At 42.4% G+C, this 18508-nt stretch overlaps 1 protein-coding gene across 1 annotated transcript in view; it reads left to right on the forward strand.

Moving 5' to 3' along the window:
* LOC140198395 (contactin-associated protein-like 5) overlaps positions 1–18508 on the forward strand; it is a 1369276-nt gene that overhangs the window by 71586 nt on the left and 1279182 nt on the right. Inside the window, exon 4 of the mRNA XM_072259488.1 lies at positions 5923–6116. Within this exon, the coding sequence (XP_072115589.1) occupies positions 5923–6116 (194 nt within the window). The remainder of the gene's footprint in view (positions 1–5922; positions 6117–18508) is intronic.

The raw sequence follows: 18508 nt of genomic DNA on the forward strand, positions 1-18508 counted from the left end.
CCCACCCTCATACTTCTAAAAACTCCAGTGAGTACAGACCCAGAGCTAGCAAATGCTCCACATACATTAACCCTTCCATTACCAGAACCTTCTCTGGACCCCCTACAATGCCAATACATCTTTTCTTAGATAAGTGGCCCAAAACTGCTAATAATATTTCAAGTGCAGTTTGACCAAAGCCTTATAAAGCTTTAGCATTACAGCCTTGCTTTTATGGTCTGAAGATGAATGCTAACATTGCATTTGCCTTCCTTACCACTGACTCAACCTGCAAGTTAAACTTTAGGAAATCCTGCATGAGAAGGCTGAAGTCCCTTTACACCTCTGATTTCTGAATTATCTCCCCACTTAGAAGATAGTCTACACCTTTATTCCTCTGCCAAAGTGCATGACCATACATTTCCCTACACATCATTCCATCTGCCACTTCTTTCCCTATCTGTTAAAGTCCTCCTGCAGAATCCCTGTTTCCTTCACACTATTTGCCCCTCCACCTGTATCATCCAAAGAGCCATCAATTCTGTCATCCTAATTATTAACATGAGGTCCCCAACCAGTCAGCCAATCTTTTATCCATGCTTTATATAATATACCGATGGGCCAAGTGGCCTAATTCTGCTCCTGAATCTTATATATTTTACCTGAATAAATAGAGTCCCAAACCATAATGTTCATCCGCCCAAACTGTCAATTCCAAATACAGAAATGAACTTTTCTGTGCAAGAGCCAGAGCAGTAAAGACATTTAGAAGCAGTTAAAGTGGAGCAAAATCATTCAAAAACAGTAAAGAAAAAAAACATTGAGAACCATACAGAGTATTCAAAAACATTAAAAAAATACAAATAAATCACTTTGCTCTGCATGATCAGTGAGCCCTTCAAATAAATGGACTTCTAGCTCTTACATACACCATGAGTAGAGTTGAGGGCCCAAATGCAAAGTGCACTCAGCCCCCCCCCCCCCCCGAGTAGGTCATTAGCTTCAATAATAAGTCCAGTTGTGGAGTTGCTGGTCTGGTGAGACACAGTTTAAACTCAGGCCTACCTTAGACATCTCTTCTTGGAGGCCTATATATGAATCACATAATGTTTTTTTTACCCTTGTATTTTCTTCCCTGTCACTTGGGAGGCAAACTACCATCCGTGTTGCCTTTTTGCATCTGCAGAATCGCCTATCTGTCCCCTTAACTATGGAGTCCTCTATTATTGCTGCCATTCTCTTCAGTTCCCTGCCCTTCTGAGCCACAGGGCCAGACTCTGTGCTGGAGGCATGGCCACTGTTGCTTTCTCCTGGTAGGTTGTTCCCCGCCCCCGCAAAAGTACTCAAAATGGAGTACTTGTTATTGAGGAGAACGGCCACAGGGGTGCTCTCCACTATCTGATGTTTCTCCTTCCCCCTGCTGAGAATCACCCATTAATCTGACTCCTGCAGCCTCAGGGTGTCTACCTCCCTAATTGGCTAGAGCGTATATTCTCCACCTTTTTACCAAATCTCCCTAGTTTCTGTGGTTCAGCTGCACACTTGAAGCAATTTACAACAACCAGTTCACCTACCACCTCACACATTATTGGGACATGGTGGAGACCCTATCACCTGCAGGAAATCCATGCATCACTGGGAGAATGCAGAAACGCCACACAGGCATCACTGGGAGAATGGACAAACTCCACACATGCATCACTGGGAGAATGGACAAACTCCCCATGGGCAACTCTGGGAGAATGGACAAACTCCACACAGGCATCACTGGAAGAATGGACAAATTCCCCATGGGCACCTCTGGGAGAATGGACAAACTCCACACAGGCATCACTGGGAGAATGGATAAACTCCCCATGGACACCTCTGGGAGAATGGACAAACTCCACACAGGCATCACTGGGAGAATGGACAAAATCCACACTGGCATCACTGGGAGAATGGACAAACTCCACACTGGCATCACTGGGAGAATGGACAAACTCCCCATCGGCAACTCTGGGAGAATGGACAAACTCCAAACAGGCACCACTGGGAGAATGGACAAACTCCCCACAGGGAGTCGTGTGAGCTGTGAGGTGGCAACTCACCTAGATGTGAACACCACTCTTATATGGATAGTGAAATAAATTTGGGGTTTAGGCAAATGAAGTGACTTTTTACTGCCATCTCAGTTCACTTTCAGACTGAGGAGGGTAACAAGCACCAGAAATGGTCGGACCTGCAAAAAATAAGTTAAACACTCGACAAGCTGTGCATTTGGTTCCATTTAGTGAAAGATGTGTGTACTACTGCACCTGCCTCCACGTACCATTGTGCACGTCTGGAGAGCTGAAGTGACCGATACAGCTACATTTCTGTGGTTTTGTACGTGCTTGGCGTAGAGGTATAAAATCCTTGAAGACAGCTTCAAAAGTGAAGCAGTGATGTTGCAGTTTGTGTGGTTGTTGAAGGGTTTGAGTAACCTGGGTTTATCCTGATCTCTGGTGCTGGCTTGTGCAGATTAGCATGTGCTTGCTGTGACTGTGAAGGTTTCCCTCCAAGTGCCCTGCGTTTCCCCACAGAGATCAGAAATTTGCTCGTTGTCAGGTTCCATGGTGGGAAGCATCCTTTCCACATCTACTCTGTCCAGGTCTTCCAACATTCAAAAGGTTTCAATGAGCTCCCCCCTCATCCTTCTAAATTCCAGTGAGCACAGACCAAGAGTCATCAAACGTTCCTCATATGATAACCCTTTCATTCCTGGAATCATCCTTGTGAACCTCTTCTGAACCCTCTCCAATGCCAGTACATCTCTTCTTAGATAAGGAGCCCAAGATTGTACACGCTACTCAAGGTGAGGCCTCACCAGTGCCTTATAAAGCTTCAGCATCATATGCCTGCTCTTGTATTCTAGATCTCGTGAAATGAATGCTAACATTGCATTTGTCTCCTCACCACTGACTCCACCTGCAATTTTACCTTTAGGGTGTTCTGCACAATGACTCCCAAGTCCCTTTGCATCTCAGATTTTTGGATTTTCTCCCTGTTTAGAAAATAATCTACACATTTATTTCTACTACCAAAGTTCATGACCATGCATTTTCCAACATTGCATTTTTTTTCCATGTTATTGCCCATTCTCCAAATCTGTCTAATTCCTTGTGCAGCCTTCATGTTTCGTCAACACTACCTGCCCCTCCATAAATCTTCATATCTGCAAACATGGCAACAAAGCCACCTATTCCATCATCTGAATCATTTATATACAGCATTAAAAGAAGTGGTCCCAACACCGACCCCTGCGGAAAACCACTAGTCACTGGCAGTCAGAGGGTAAAATATCCTTTTATTCTCACTCGCTGCCTCCTACCTGTCAGCCAATGCTCTAACCATGCCAGTAACTTTTCTGTAATACCATGGGCTCTTAACTTGGTAAGCAGCCTCATGTTTGGCACCTTATCAAAAGCCTTTCAAAAGTCGAAATGTACAACATCCACTGCATCCCCTTCATCTGTCCTACATGAAGTCTCCTCTAAAAATTCCAACAGATTCGTCAGGCAAGATTTTCCTATCTTGTCCTGTACCACCAAGTACTCCATAACCTCATCTTTAACAATTGCCTCCAACATTTTCCCAACCACTAAGGTCAGGCTAACAGGTCTATAATTTCTTTTCTGCAACCTTCCTCCTTTCTTAAAGATTAGAGTGATATTTGCAATTTTCCAGTTCTCCAGAACCATGCCAGAGTCAAATGATTCTTGAAAGATCATTACTAATGCTTCCACAATCTCTATTGCTACCTCTTTCAGAAACTTTCGGTGCAGTTCATCTGTTTGGGGTGGCTTATAATCCCTTAGGTCTTTCAGCTTTTTGAGCACCTTCTCCCTTGTAATAGTAACTGCACTCACTTCTCTTCCCTCACACCCTTCAACATCTGGCACACTGCTGGTGTCTTCCACGGTGAAGACTGATGCAAAATACTCATATAGTTTGTCTGTCATCTCCTTGTCCCCCATCAATATTTCTCCAGCTTCTTTTCTAGTGGTCCTATATCCACTTTCATCTCCCTTTTATTTTTTACGTACTTGAAGAAGCTTTTTCTATCTCCCTTGATATTGTTTGCTAGCTTTCTTTGATATTTCATCTTTTCCATCCTGATGATTCTTTTAGTTGCTTTCTGTAAGTTTTTTAAAAGCTTCCCAATCCTCTATCTTCCTGCTAATATTTGCTTTGTTGTATGCCCTCTCTTCTGCTTTTACATTAGTTTTGACTTCCCTTGTCAGCCACAGTTGTACTATTTTGCCATTTGAGTAATTCTTTGTTTTTGCAATACATCTATTCTGCACCTTCCTCATTTTTCCCAGAAATTCAAGCCATTGCTGCTCTGCGGTCATCCCTGCCAGCATGTCCTTCAAATTTACTTTGGCCAACTCTTCTCTCATACCGTTGTAATTTACTTTACTCCATTGAAATACTGCTAAGTCAGACTTTACTTTCCCCCGATCAAATTTCAAGTTGAACTCAATCAAATTGTGATCACTCTCTCCTAAGGGTTCCTCTACCTTATGCTCCCTAATCATCTCTGTTCATTACATAATCACCCAATCCAGTATAGCTGATACCCTAGTAGGGTCAGTGACAAGCTACTCTAAAAAGCCATCTCATAGGTATTCAACAAATTCACTCTCTTCAGATCCATTATCAGCTTGATTTTCCCAATTGACCTGCATGTTAAAATTTCCCATGACTATGATAACTTTGCCTTTCTGACGCATCTTTTCTGTTTCTTGTTGTAATCTGTAGTCCACATCCCAGCTACTGTTTTGAGGTCTGTATATGTCATAAGGAATTGGAATAGTAAGGCAGACCAGATGAAGAGTCTTGACGTGGATCATTAACTGTCAGTTTACACCTGTAGATGCTGCCTGCCCCGTTAAACTCCTCCCATTAGAATGGTAAAAAGCTTGTAATGATCTGGTCTAATATCTTTTAGCATTTACTTCCTCTGCACTGTTCAGGAAATGTAGTAGAATGAAAAGCACTGAGGAATTCAGTAATAATCAAAATATGCAATTAGGAACGGATTGAAATTTATCTTTATTTTTCCACTCATACCTGGGCAAAATGGTGGGTCCCTGTTCACAGTTGGAAAACAGTTGCAATTGTCATTGTGTAGAAGCCTTGTCCTCTATACTACTCATTGAAAAATAGCATAATGGGAATATCAGAAGTGCATTTTGGTCCAGAAATTAATCCCTGGTTAGTGGTGTTAAACATACTATGTAGTGATGCAATGTAGTTATTTCGGAATACAGCAGGGTAACAGGGCCTCCCAATCCTGCACTGCCTCATCACATCCATGTGACTAATTAACCTGGTAACCCAGATGTCTTTTCAATGTGGAAGGAAACTGGGCACGAGGAGGAGAGCCACATTTTGATGGGGAGGATGTACAGGCAGTGGCAGAATTGAACCCGTGTTGCTGTAGCTGTAACAGCTACAATATTATTCCATCCAAAAAAAAGTGATTTCTACTCTTCCTTAGATATTCTTCCCATAGAACTTCATAAAATAAACCAAGGAAGAATGGAACAGACTAATGTTTTCAATCCTCACTACCTGAGCTGAGTTCCGAGGCAACAGGTTTACATCATCTAAATAGGCCAGTGCTTCAATGCAGTCTCTTCTTACCTTCCTTTGCCTGACCCTTGGACCACAGCCCTCCTTTGATTAATCTCCATTGTATCCATCGGAGCAAATTCCACATCTTCACCACTCTCCCCATATACGAGCTCTTTATAATTATATAAAATAGTTTTTGTACTGTTCTATGCAAATCAGGATTAATATTTAATATCAAGTATGAAATCCAATATACTTGAGATTTGATTATTTATACTTAAGCAAAATTCGAACCAGATTTTGTTACATATGGGTTTATTATCTGTCACTGTATCTCAGGGGCAGGTGGATGGTCCCCGCAGGAATCTAATAAATACCAATGGCTACAGATAGATCTCGGTGAGCGGACAGAAATCACAGCAGTTGCAACTCAAGGTCGATATGGTAGTTCAGACTGGGTAATAAGCTACCTGCTCATGTTCAGTGACACTGGAAGGAACTGGAAGCAATATCGACAGGAAGACAGCATTTGGGTAAGTCTTTGAACTCTTATTTTAAAACTGTGTTCAGTACAAAATGCCTGTTCATGTATAAAATGCAATTAGCAATATTGGTCATATAAATAATCATGTAGAATAAATACTAGATTTCAAATATGCAAACATTCTTATTAACTTGTTTTTTCTTAAATAGTGGATATTTTTATCATTGATTATAACAATTTGCACATCGACTTAATCTCTTAATGCCTATGCCTGTTTATGGAATTCTTCAACATCTTTTATGTCAATTTTAAAGACATTAAAAACATTCATTCATTACATTCATTATGTATGACATAGGCGATCATGGTCTTTCCATGATTATAATTGTTCTTGGCAAATTTTTCCACAGAAGTGGTTGGCCATTGCTGCCTTTGCAACATGAGTGACCCCAGCCATTATCAATCCTCTTCAGAGATTGTCTGCCTGGCATCAGTGATCACATAATCAGAACTTGTGATATGCACTGGCTGCTGATATGACCTTCCATCACCTGCTCTTTTGGCTTCATGTGATCCTGATCAGCAGGGGAAGGGGAGTGAGGGCTCAGCAGGTGCTACGCCTTGCCCAATGGTGACCTTGGAGGGAAGGAGTGCCTTACACAACCTTTGGTAGAGATGTATCTCCATCCTGCCACCCTCAACAATTGTTAATAATAGACAAAGGATTCTACAGATGCTGGGAATCTGCAACATTTTAGTCAATTTATTAGAATATAGAACATAAAACTGTACAGCACTGGACAGGCCGTTTGGCCCACAATGTTGGGCTGAATATTGCATTTCATTTAATGAAAATGTGATTAAGTTTATATTTTACAATAAATTTCAGAAGCTTAACACAATCTTCAGCCATCTATTTGTTTGACTTAAGATAATGAAAATAATTTTAAGTCCTTCATCAGTTTCACATGGTAGTGCAGAATTTCTTTTTACTTCAACAGAAAAAAAATTTGATGCTAAATTTTAGTCTTACTTTTCTTTGCAAATGCTTGATTTCCTCAAATATCTAAATAAAAATCTAAAGTCTACAAGTCTCAAAGTTGGTAGTAGAACATCCATTGAACCTGGTAGGTGAAGTTTCAAAATAATCTTACATTTCCTTCACATCTTCCTACCTTGAATGAATGATCTTAAATCTGACACCTTAACATTACAAATTTGAAGAGATTTGCTATGTCACCAAAGAATCTAGCAATTTTCTACTGATGTACCATGGAGAGCATTTTATCTGGTAACATATCTGTCTGCAATGGAGAAGCCAATTCACAGGTTCGAAATGACTGCAGACAGTTGTAAACTCAGTCAGGTCCATCATCGGCAGTAACCTTCCCAGCATCTAGGATATCTTTAAAAGGTGACATCTCAAAAAGTCAGTATCCATTAAGAACTTTCACCATCTTGGATATGCTCTCTTCTCATTGCTGCCAATATGAGGAGGTACAGAAGCCCGGAATCACTGACTCAATATTTTAGGAACAGCTTCTTCCACTCAGCCTTCAGACTTTTGAACAGTTCATGAAACCATGAACACTACACTCAAGATATTCTGCAGATGCCGGATATCTAGAGCAACACACCTAAAATGCTGGAATGCTGGAGGAACTCAACAGGTGAAGTAGCATCTATGGAAATGAATAAACAGTCGACGCTTCGGGCTGAAACCTTCATCAGGAATGGAAAGGAAGGGGGAAGATGCCAGAATAAAAAGGGGTGGGGGAGAGGAGAGACGGAGGGAAAGGAGGACACGCTAGAAGGTAATGGGTAAAGCCAGGTGGGTGGAAAGGAAAAGGGCTGGAGAAGAAGGACTCTCATAGGAGAGGAAAGTGGACCTTAGGAGAAAGGGAAGAAGGAGGGGCACCAGGGGAAGGTGATAGGCAGTTGAGGAGGAGAGGTAAGAGGCCAGAGTCATAGATAAATAGAGCACAGAAACAGGCCCTTTAGCCAATCTAGTCCATGACAATACGATTTAAACTGCCTACTCCCAATGACCTGCACCTGGACATAATTCTCCATATCCCTACTATCCATGTACGTATCCAAACTTCTCTTAACCATTGAAATTGAACCTGCTTGGACCTCTTGTGCTGGCAACTTATTCCACATTCTCATGACCCTCTGAGTGAAGACATTTCCCCTCATGTTTCTCTTAAACTTTTCACCTTTCACCCTTAATCCCTGACCTCTGGGCTACTTGTATTTTAAAGGATCCCACTCATCCTGGACATCACCTGTTTTCCCCTCTACCTTCTGGGAAGAGAAACAGAGCATTAAGGACGAAAACAAAGAGACTCCTTAACAGCTTCTACCCACAAGCAGTGAAATGTATAACACCCCCTTCCCTTCTCCTGCCCCCCTCCTAAGATGGTGGCAGCTAAATGCATCACACTTCCAGGAATGGCAGGTGTGCAATAGTCCTACCCTCGCATCCATATATTATTAATTTTGGACTGCACTCCTGAGGTTTTAGAGTTTATTTTATGTATATATTTTTTGTCATGTTGCAAAACGTTGAGCTGCTAAACTGTGTTTCATTGCTCCACAACAATGACAATAAAGATATTCTTCTTCTTCTTCTTCTAGTCCCACCCATCCTCAGTGGAAAAAGCCTGCTAGCATTTATCCTATCCATAACCCTCTTAATCATGTCTACTTCTATCAAAGCTCCTGTCAATCTTCTATGTTCTAAAGAATACAGCCCTATCTAACCTATTCAATCTTAAAACTCAGGTCCTCCAGACCTGACAACATCCTTGTAACTTTTCTCTGCTCTCTTTCAATCTTGTTTACATTTTTCCTGTAGGTAGGTGACCGAAACTGCACTCAATACTCCAAATTAGACCTCACAATGTTTTATATAATTTCAGCATAACATTCCTTCCCCTGTACTCAATGGAATGGAAGAAGAGGAAAGGGGAGGGTAAAAGAAAAAGGAATGAAAAAAGAAAAAGAGAGAACATCTGAACTGCTGTGTTCTTCCAGCATTTTGTGTGTATTGCCATGAACACTACCTCACATTTTGATCTCCTTTTGCACTACTTATTTAATTTTCATATCTCTTATTGTAACATAGTACTTTCTTTATGTACTGCACTGTACTACAATCACAAAACATCAAATTCCACGACATACAGCGTATCGATGATCAGAGTCCTGATTCTCATTCTAACTCTGTTCCTTTCTTCACAGACCTGTGCAGTCTTTCTGTAACATTTTAGATTTCTAATAGATGTAAAGTTTCTCTTTTATATTCGTTCCCTCCGAGAAACTGATTAATATTTTACCTCCCATGTGCCATATTTGTGATCTTATAAGCATGGCAGTTTGCTACAAGTTAAATTGAATATAATACTAACAAAGATTTCACTTTCTGAATACATTTTGGTGTACCTTGTGGATTTTTGGCTGCTGATCATGGAAATCACCATGAAATCTCCCTATAATGCACCAATTTCAAAAAAATTGCTTGTATTTGTTTTGTTAGTGCATAATTAAAGTCAGAGTCGCTGATGCCAAGTTTAAGGAAGGCATTTTTGATGGTCCACAAATCAAATGGGTCATCAATGACAGAAAATTTGAATAGCTTCTAGTGGGACCAGAAAAAATCACATGGAAGGCATTCAAAGATGTTGTTGAAAATTTTCTTGGCAAATAAAGAGCACAAAACTAAGTGCAACTGGTTAACAACATGCTTCAAGCACACAAAACCATGAAATGCAATATGTCATTAAAGATTCATATTCCGCATTCCCATTTAGACTTCTCCGCAAATTTTGGCGCTGTCAGTGACGAGCATGGTGAAAGATTTCACTTGGAAGTTGTAGTCATGGTGAAACAGTATCAGGGCAACTGGAAATCTATCACTGCTGCCTGATTATTGTTGGACACTTAAACAAGAAGCCTCAGACACTGAGGACAAGCAAAAATTAACAACAAAACATTGTTAACTTAGTTGAACTATTGCAAAGCACCAGCTCCGTTAGCAATTAAGTGCGTTATATTCAATAGAAGTTAATTTCTTGATTTTCCAAATTCCTATGTGATATAAGTAGTCTGAAATTATATTTGTGCTCAGCTTCAAGTGGTCTATTGTAAACAAAAAAAAATCTGACGGAGCATCATTTTCAAAAACAAATTGTGTAATAGATAATGAAAGTCCTGAAGGTTACTGTATGCAGCTAAAACTTGGAAGCAATGTCTTGTGCATTTTTAAATAAAGTTCAGTTCCCAGTATTGGAAACAAATTGGCAGGACATGTACAGGTTGATCGAATTGATTGAATCAAATCAAAGGCCTAGATATGGATGTGGAGAGGATGTTTCGTATCGTAGGTGAGTCTTGGACCAGAGGTCACAGCCTCAGAAAAGAGATGAGGAAGAACGTCTTTAGCCAGATAGTGGTGAATCTGTGGAATTCATAACCACAGACAGATGAGAAGGCCAAGTCATTGAGTATATTTAAAGTGGAGCTTGATAGGTTCTTGATTAGTAAGGCATCAAAGGGAGAAAGCAGGAGTATAGGGTTGAGAGGAATAATAGATCATCCATGATTGAATTGCAGAGCAAACTCGATGGGCTGAATGGCGTCATTCTGCTCTTTGGTCTTATGGTCTTATTGTCTTATTGTCTAGTTGGTGCAGTCCTAGAAGGGCTTTGAAAAGATCTTGCTTTGAAGTTTTTAGTTTTGTTGCTTGCAAATTGAAATAAATTGATGCCATTATCTTATTGGAATAGATGAAGTAATCCTTGCACAACAATGCCACAAAGCAGTTTTGTCAATTGGAGTTTCACACATTTTTCACCTCATTGTACTGTCATGTCCTGCTGTGTATCAACATTGCCTCCATATTTAGGTTGCAAATGTAATGCAAGAAGTTGAGCACTGATCTGGAAAGAGATTTTTGAATTTTAATGGATAAACTTACCAGCATATTGCTTGGTGCAGCAGAGGTAGAAGAGACAGATAGGTACAATGTTGCATAGTGTTACGTACCCTGTAACTGGGTTGCCAAACCAGCAGAAATGGATCACTCAGTTGGAGTCTGGATTACTAGAACTAAGAAAGTTTTATTAAAGAAACAAGCAACACAGTAATCGAAAGGATAATAAATGCAACAGTTCAGCAATGATAAACACACATGTGCACAGAATTAAGATAACAGCATCAATCAAGCTCTATCGTTGTCTAGGGATAAATGACCAATTTCAAAGTGACACAAAGTTCAGTCCAATTTAGTAGATCAGTTCGCAGTAATCGTTGCCATGGCGATGGACAACGTGGGGGGAGAGAGAGAGAGAACGACTGATCATTCAGAAACGGCTTCCACTCACAGACCGGCGATAATTGCTCACCAGCAGCTTTTGGGCAGGTCCTTGGTGATGTCACCTGAGGTCACCAACTGTGACCCCTCCTCCAGATGCGGTCAATCCTCTGCAGTGAACCCGGCACCCAAGCAAGGGCGGACACACACCGGGTTCCCGCTGATCGTACCTTTCCACCCTGTGAGTTGTCCGGTACTTCCCACCGACTCGTGAGAGGCGCACCGCTTCCAGGGTCTCGTTACCTCGGGTGTCGTGTGTGTCCTGCCTTAGCGAACTGGTCCCTTTTTATCCCTGCTGGGGTATCGCCTGTCCATCAGTTCAAACAGTTCAGGGTTCAAAGGGGGAGCCGCTCCAGACAGCTCTCTCTCCCGTCCCTTCATTACACATCTCCAGATGCTGTTTCATTGTTCCTTATCTCTCTCTTGAAGACAGGTGGCAGACCAACTGCTGATCACACAGGACAGCTAACATCTTATCTATGTGTATTCTCGTCACAATAGGAAGAAATCTTCCTCACTGCCATCAAATTTCTGAACAGATGATAAACCGATGAATACTACCACACTATTTTTGCTCTCTTTTTGTACGTTAGTTATCTTTTTTTAAATATATATATATATTATATTTGATGTATTGGACTGTAGTAATAGTAATAGGCATCCATTAGTCTCATGAGATCATGGATTTGCACCTTGCAAGGTTTCCAGGGCGCAGGCCTGGGCAAGGTTGTATGGAAGACCAGCAGTTGCCCACGCTGCAAGTCTCCCCCCTCTATGCCACCGATGTTGTCCAAGGGAAGGGCATTAGGATGCATACAGCTTGGCACCGGTGTCATTGCAGAGCAATGTGTGGTTAAGTGCCTTGCTCAAGGACACAACACGCTGCCTCAGTCAAGGCTCGAACTAGCGACCTTCAGATCACTAGATGAAAGCCTTAATCACTTGCTAACACACTGCTGACGCAAAACTACATATTTGACTAAGTGCTGTATGTTAGTGGTAATAAATCTGATTCTGACAAGTAACGGGAGTATAAACTGATAGCAGTATCCTCCAAAAAATTGTCCAGATTCCATCTCGATTATGAAGTCTAATCAGCTAAGCAAATGGCAATGACCCTAAGAGGGCACAGAAACATGCACAGAAATAATGAAGAATAAAGCTTATAACAGATGCTGAAAGAAGATTCAATCAAAATCCATCAGAGATGTCAGCTTCATTGTTGAAGATATTGTCGGAAAAGATTCTCAGCAACAGGGTGCACCCACATTTTGAAAAGCATGGAATTACTAAGTGGGAGAAGTCCTTTGTCAGCTCTTGATTATTTTTAAGGAAGTGATGACCATAAATGATGAGGACAAGATGTCCATTTGGACTTCAGTAAAGCATCTAACAAGTCCCTTTGTGGGAGCAACACACATCAAAGTTGCTGGTGAACGCAGCAGGCCAGGAGGGAGACTATGTTGTTGCATGAATGAAATCACTGGAGAGTGTTACTGGTAGATACAAAGCAGCTTCTTCATTCGACAAAACAAAGTACAGCAGGTATCATATGAAGCCACTTTTGGTGGAAAGGTCTGCTGGCCCAATGTGGGGCTCGATATTTATTTGCTAAATACAAAGGACAATTCCATATTTACAAAGTATAGACAATGCTTTCATTTGAAGCTACATACAAACTTCACACCTTCTGATTCACATCCATCCCACAGACACTAGCAGCATCTGGACTGGGATCCACAGCTTTTAGGAAAAGTATTGTTCCAAATTAAATCCACAATACATTATCAAGGAGCAGAAGACTGGTAGCCAAAGCCATTTTCTAAATGTAAATGACCTAAACCCAAAAATCACTCTCACAGTCCCTTCTCTTAGCCCTCCTGGACAAAAATAAATTTGTACCAGGAAAGGCCAACCTAGGAGGATCTACTCAAATAGGGCAGCAAAAACGCCCTGCCTCGAAATTCTACCCCAATTTTGTGTGCCGATATCTACCCTGACATTCCCTAATCGCTACCTGCCAAATGTTAAGCAGGGAGGTTGTTCCAGAAATTTGTACAAGCCTTTAGAAATAGGGCTTCTTTCATGTGCCTGTCCTCTTTTCCTGCAGGCTAATTGCAGCTTAATCACATTCCTTGTCTTCACCCCTTCATTTGCTGGTTGCTGAAACTCTCTTTCCAGGAGCACCCACAGGCTCTCTCATCGATGTACAGGAAGGGGTTGGGGTGGTCTCTACATAAATGTCTGCACGGACCTCTCCCCAGTGGCAGCCCCTTCCTAACTGTCCAGTCGATCACTGGCCCGACTGCTGAAAGGGCTCACCTCCTCATTCAGACTGAGAGTGACTGCCTTCAGATGCCATGTGCAGTCTGAAATGCCATCGAAGTTGTGGAACTTGCCGACTCTGCAAATCCTTCCCCATCTATCTTCTCATATCTTTTCTATTCTACGCTATTAAGTTAATCATCTACCTTCAGCAACCAGCCTTCATTACAGAGTACCATCATCATCACACTTTATCATCATCATCACATCATCACCGTTGTTTACAATATATATTAATGACTTAGATGAGGGAATTAAATGCAGCATCTCCAAGTCTGCAGATGACATGAAGCTGGGCAGCAGTGTTAGCTGTGAGGAGGATGCTAAGAGGATGCAGGGTGATTTGGATAGGTTAGGTGAGTGGGCAAATTTGTGGCAGATGCAATTTAATGGGGATAAATGTAAGGTTATCCACTTTGGTGGCTAGAACAGGAAAACATATTATTATCTGAATGGTGGCCGATTAGGAAAAGGGGAGGTGCAACGAGACCTGGATGTCATTGTACGCCAGTCATTGTAAGTGGGCATGCAGGTACAGCAGATGGTGAAAAAGGCGAATGGTATGCTGGCATTCATAGCAAGAGGATTCGAGTACAGGAGCAGGGAGGTACTACTGCAGTTGTACAAGACCTTGGTGAGACCACACCTGGAGTATTGTGTGTAGTTTTGGTCTCCTAATCTGAGGAAAGACATTCTTGCCATAGAAGGAGTACAAAGAAGGTTCACCAGATTGATTCCTGGGATGGCAGGACTTTCATATGATGAAAGAGTGGATCGACTAGGCTTATACTCTCTGGAATTTAGAAGATTGAGGGGGAGTCTTATTGAAACATATAAAATTCTAAAGGGATTGGACAGGCTAGATGCAGGAAGATCGTTCCCGATGTTGGGGAAGTCCAGAACGAGGGGTCACAGTTTGAGGATAAAGGGGAAGCCTTTTAGGACCGAGATGAGGAAAAACTTCTTCACACAGAGAGTGGTGAATCTGTGGAATTCTCTGCCAGAGGAAACAGCTGAGGCCAGTTCATTGGCTATATTTAAGAGGGAGTTAGATATGGCCCTTGTGGCTAAAGGGATCAGGGGGTATGGAGAGAAGGCAGGTACAGGGTTTTGAGTTGGTTGATCAGCCATGATCATACTGAATGCCGGTGCAGGCTCGAAGGGCTGAATGGCCTACTCCTGCACTTGTTTTCTATGTGTTTAGCATGCTATTCACGATTTTCTGTCATGCCCTCTGTGTCTTCTGCCTTTGCGTTTCCTCCGGGTGTTTTCATTAGCTCTGGTCAGGTCTGGCATGGCCGGCTGGTGTTCCTCTCTTAGATTCTCTTTACATGGTTACTGGATACACTTGATTCCCTGCTATGTCTGTGGGAGCAACAAGAGGGTGAGTCGTGTGCTTTAACCTGGGTCCAGTGTTTCCACTCGCTGCCTCATCAAGTCTGCACACAGACACAAGTATCATTGGTTAAGAGTACCCTCTGTGGTCCTATCCACTTGGGGGCAAACCCCGGCCCTTCTAGCAGCACCCTCACCATAACTTGGTCGCTGGACTGTGGAAGGACTATCTCCTTTCCCTCTGGCTCACTCTGATCAGCAATTTGCTGCTGTTGTTTTGCTCAGTGCTTCAACACTTTAAGTCGATTACGAAGGTCTTTCACGTACTGTGTCATTCTATCCCTGTAAATCCCAGGCTCCCCGCAACCCGTAATTACCCCATGATATGACTTCAAAAATATCCGCCAAATACATGGTGGGTCCACCGTGACTCTTTCCTTTTCGGTGCCCAGCTCCTATCTGGTCGCTCCTTTGCTCCCTTTCTCTGCCACCTCTCCTTCTCTTCTGCCTTCACCTCTTCATATAATTTTACTAAACTGGCTTCTGTTATTTCTTCCTGCAACCTTGCAACTTCAATTGCCTCTTGTTTCTCTGCTGCCTTATTCGCAGTAATGTCTGCCCTCGGAGGCGCTGGAAAAACTTTATGTGCCGGAGACAGGCCATTCAAGATTGTTGCAGGGCCCACCACTATGGGATGGAATCTCGGCCTGGTCTTAAGGGCAGTATAGCATGTTGTTAATGGATATGATCCACTGGGCTTTACTGACCATATAGGTGAGTTAGTAGTGGCCGCAGTCTCTCTGAGTATCCCCTGGTGTTTTAGTTCCTTCACTTTACAGTGGACAGCTGTCAGTGCGTCAGTTTTTATAGGGTACTGCTAATGGGATCTATACAGACCTATTTTAACCGCGTTTATCTTTACCCGACCACAACCTTGCTTGCATCAAGCCCGCACTGCTGGGAACTGCTGACAGGGTAACCCATAGACACCACCATGGTTTCAGTCTCTGGTGATCAGGGCTGTTGCAACTATGCTATTCACTAAATATATTTACTATATTCACTATATATATTCCCTAAGTATATTTAAGAAACAGTTAGATAGGTTTTTACATAGTAAGGGAATTAAGGGTTATGAGGAAAAAGCAGGTAGATGGAGCTGAGTTTACAGACAGATCAGCCATGACCTTATTGAATGGCAGGGCAGGCTCGATGGGCCGGTTGGCCTACTCCTGCTCATATTTTTTATGTTCTTATGCTTGCCAGGTTGTGTGTTCTGTTGGTTGTACGTGTTCGCTGCCCCTGACTTGTCCATATTATTTCTCACTTTCCTGAATCTATAACAGCTCCTGCTTCCCTTAGGATGTCTATTCCAAGGATAGTTCCCTCATTATTTGGACATACCCAGAAATACACTGGAAGCTGCACTCCCTTGATTTCTAGTATTTGTGACTCGCTTCTTTCAGCTTTCCCTGTTTTCCCTCCTACACCGGTAATATAAATAGCCTGTCCGGTTGTCGGTAAGGGTAAGTCTGTTATTGATACCGATGCCCCTGTGACCACTACCATATTGCATTGCTGTCCCCCGAGTAATGCTGTTGTGTACATCTGCAGGTCACCAGCGCAGGCAGTGGGGCCTACCACCACATCTTTTTCTGACCTAGGAGCCATCTTTACTAGCTCTTTGATCTGATAGACAGTCAGATTGGTCAGACTGGGCACCGATAGGGTGAGCGATTGTATGTCTGCTGTGACGTTCACCTGTTTTTCTTTCCTCTTTTTTGGACACTGCCTCCAACCATGTCCCAATAGGCCGCACCCATAGCATATCAACTCCTTTACCCTCCCATGTCTATTCCAGCAGTTCCTTGCTTCGTGCCCTGGTCGCCGACAAACAAAACAAACTCTCTGGGACAGCTGCATCAACTTATGATTTCACTTTATGATTTCTCTTGCTCTTTCTTCGGTCTATCTCACTGGCCCATGAAACTATTGCAGTGTAGGTCGACTCCACCATTGTGCCTAAATCTAAAACTTCCTGGTGGGCTGAGCTCAGGCCTTCCTTCAGCATTTTCAGGAAGACTGGTTTGTCTATCCCTGTATTATCCAACCCTGAATACTCCTCGTACACTCGATATTTACGTTCTACATAATCCATAGCTATCTCATCAGCTTTCAGAATCACTGCCGTTATCACTCCCCAGTTACTCTCACCTCCCCCCAGCCGCAGCCTCATTTTAAAAAAATGATATCTTTCTTCATTGTTGGCATTCCGGATAGTTGCCCAGGTACCATCCCGCACCCCCTGGGCCATCCTGTCCCACATATTCTTCGGGCACTTCGCTTTTACCAACACGTGTATATCTTCGGGGTGCATCTGGTGAATTTCAACCATTTTCTCTAATCCTGAATTCCCACATGCGAGTTTAAGTGAGGACAACTCTGACAAAATGTTCTGTTGCTTCCCGGGGGTGAAGGGTTTATGAATGGTTGTAATCAGAGTCACAGGCTGGCTCGGACCATCAGGGTTCTTGGCCCGACGTTGCCTGACCTCAATAAGTGCCATCCCGACGGATATGTCTGGGTAAAACCTCCCACTCCTGACACCAAATGTTGCTGCATGAATGAAATTACCAGAGAGAGTTACTGGTAGATACAATGCAGCTTCTTTATTCGTAAAAACAAGGTACAGCAGGCATCATACGGAGATGCTTTCGGTGGAAAGGTCTGCTGGCCCAGTGTGGGGCTTGATGTTTATTTGCTAAACACAAAGGACAATTCCATGTTTACAAAGTATAGACAATGCTTTCTTTTGAAACTAAATGCAATCTTCACACCTTGTGATTCACATCCATCCCACAGACGCCAGCAGCGTCTGGACTGGGATCCACAGCTTTTAGGAAATGCATTTTTCCAAATTAAATCCACAATATATCATCAAGCATCAGAAGACTGGTAGCCAAAGCCATTTGCTAAATGTAAGTAACTTAAACCCAAAAATCACTGTAACAGGCTAGTCTAAGATATTGTCACATGAGAACCATGATGAATTGGTAAATTGGATCCAAGATTAGCTCCAACTTTAAAGACAGAGGATCACGGCAGAGGGGTATTACTTTGACTGGACATCTGTGACTGCTAACACGAGGAAATCTGCAGATGCTGGAATTTCAAGCAACACACATAAAGGTTGCTGGTGAATGCAGCAGGCCAGGCAGCATCTATAGGAAGAGGTACAGTTGACGTTTTGGGCCGAGACCCTTTGACAGGACTAACTGAAAGAAGAGCTAGTAAGCTCTTCTACTGTAAAGACGAAGCCACACTCAGGTTGGCGGGAAAACACCTTATATTCCGTCTGGGTAGCCTCCAACTTGATGGCATGAACATTGACTTCTCAAACTTCC

The sequence above is a fragment of the Mobula birostris genome, chromosome 5 (genome assembly GCF_030028105.1).
Source record: "Mobula birostris isolate sMobBir1 chromosome 5, sMobBir1.hap1, whole genome shotgun sequence".
NCBI lineage: Eukaryota > Metazoa > Chordata > Chondrichthyes > Myliobatiformes > Myliobatidae > Mobula > Mobula birostris.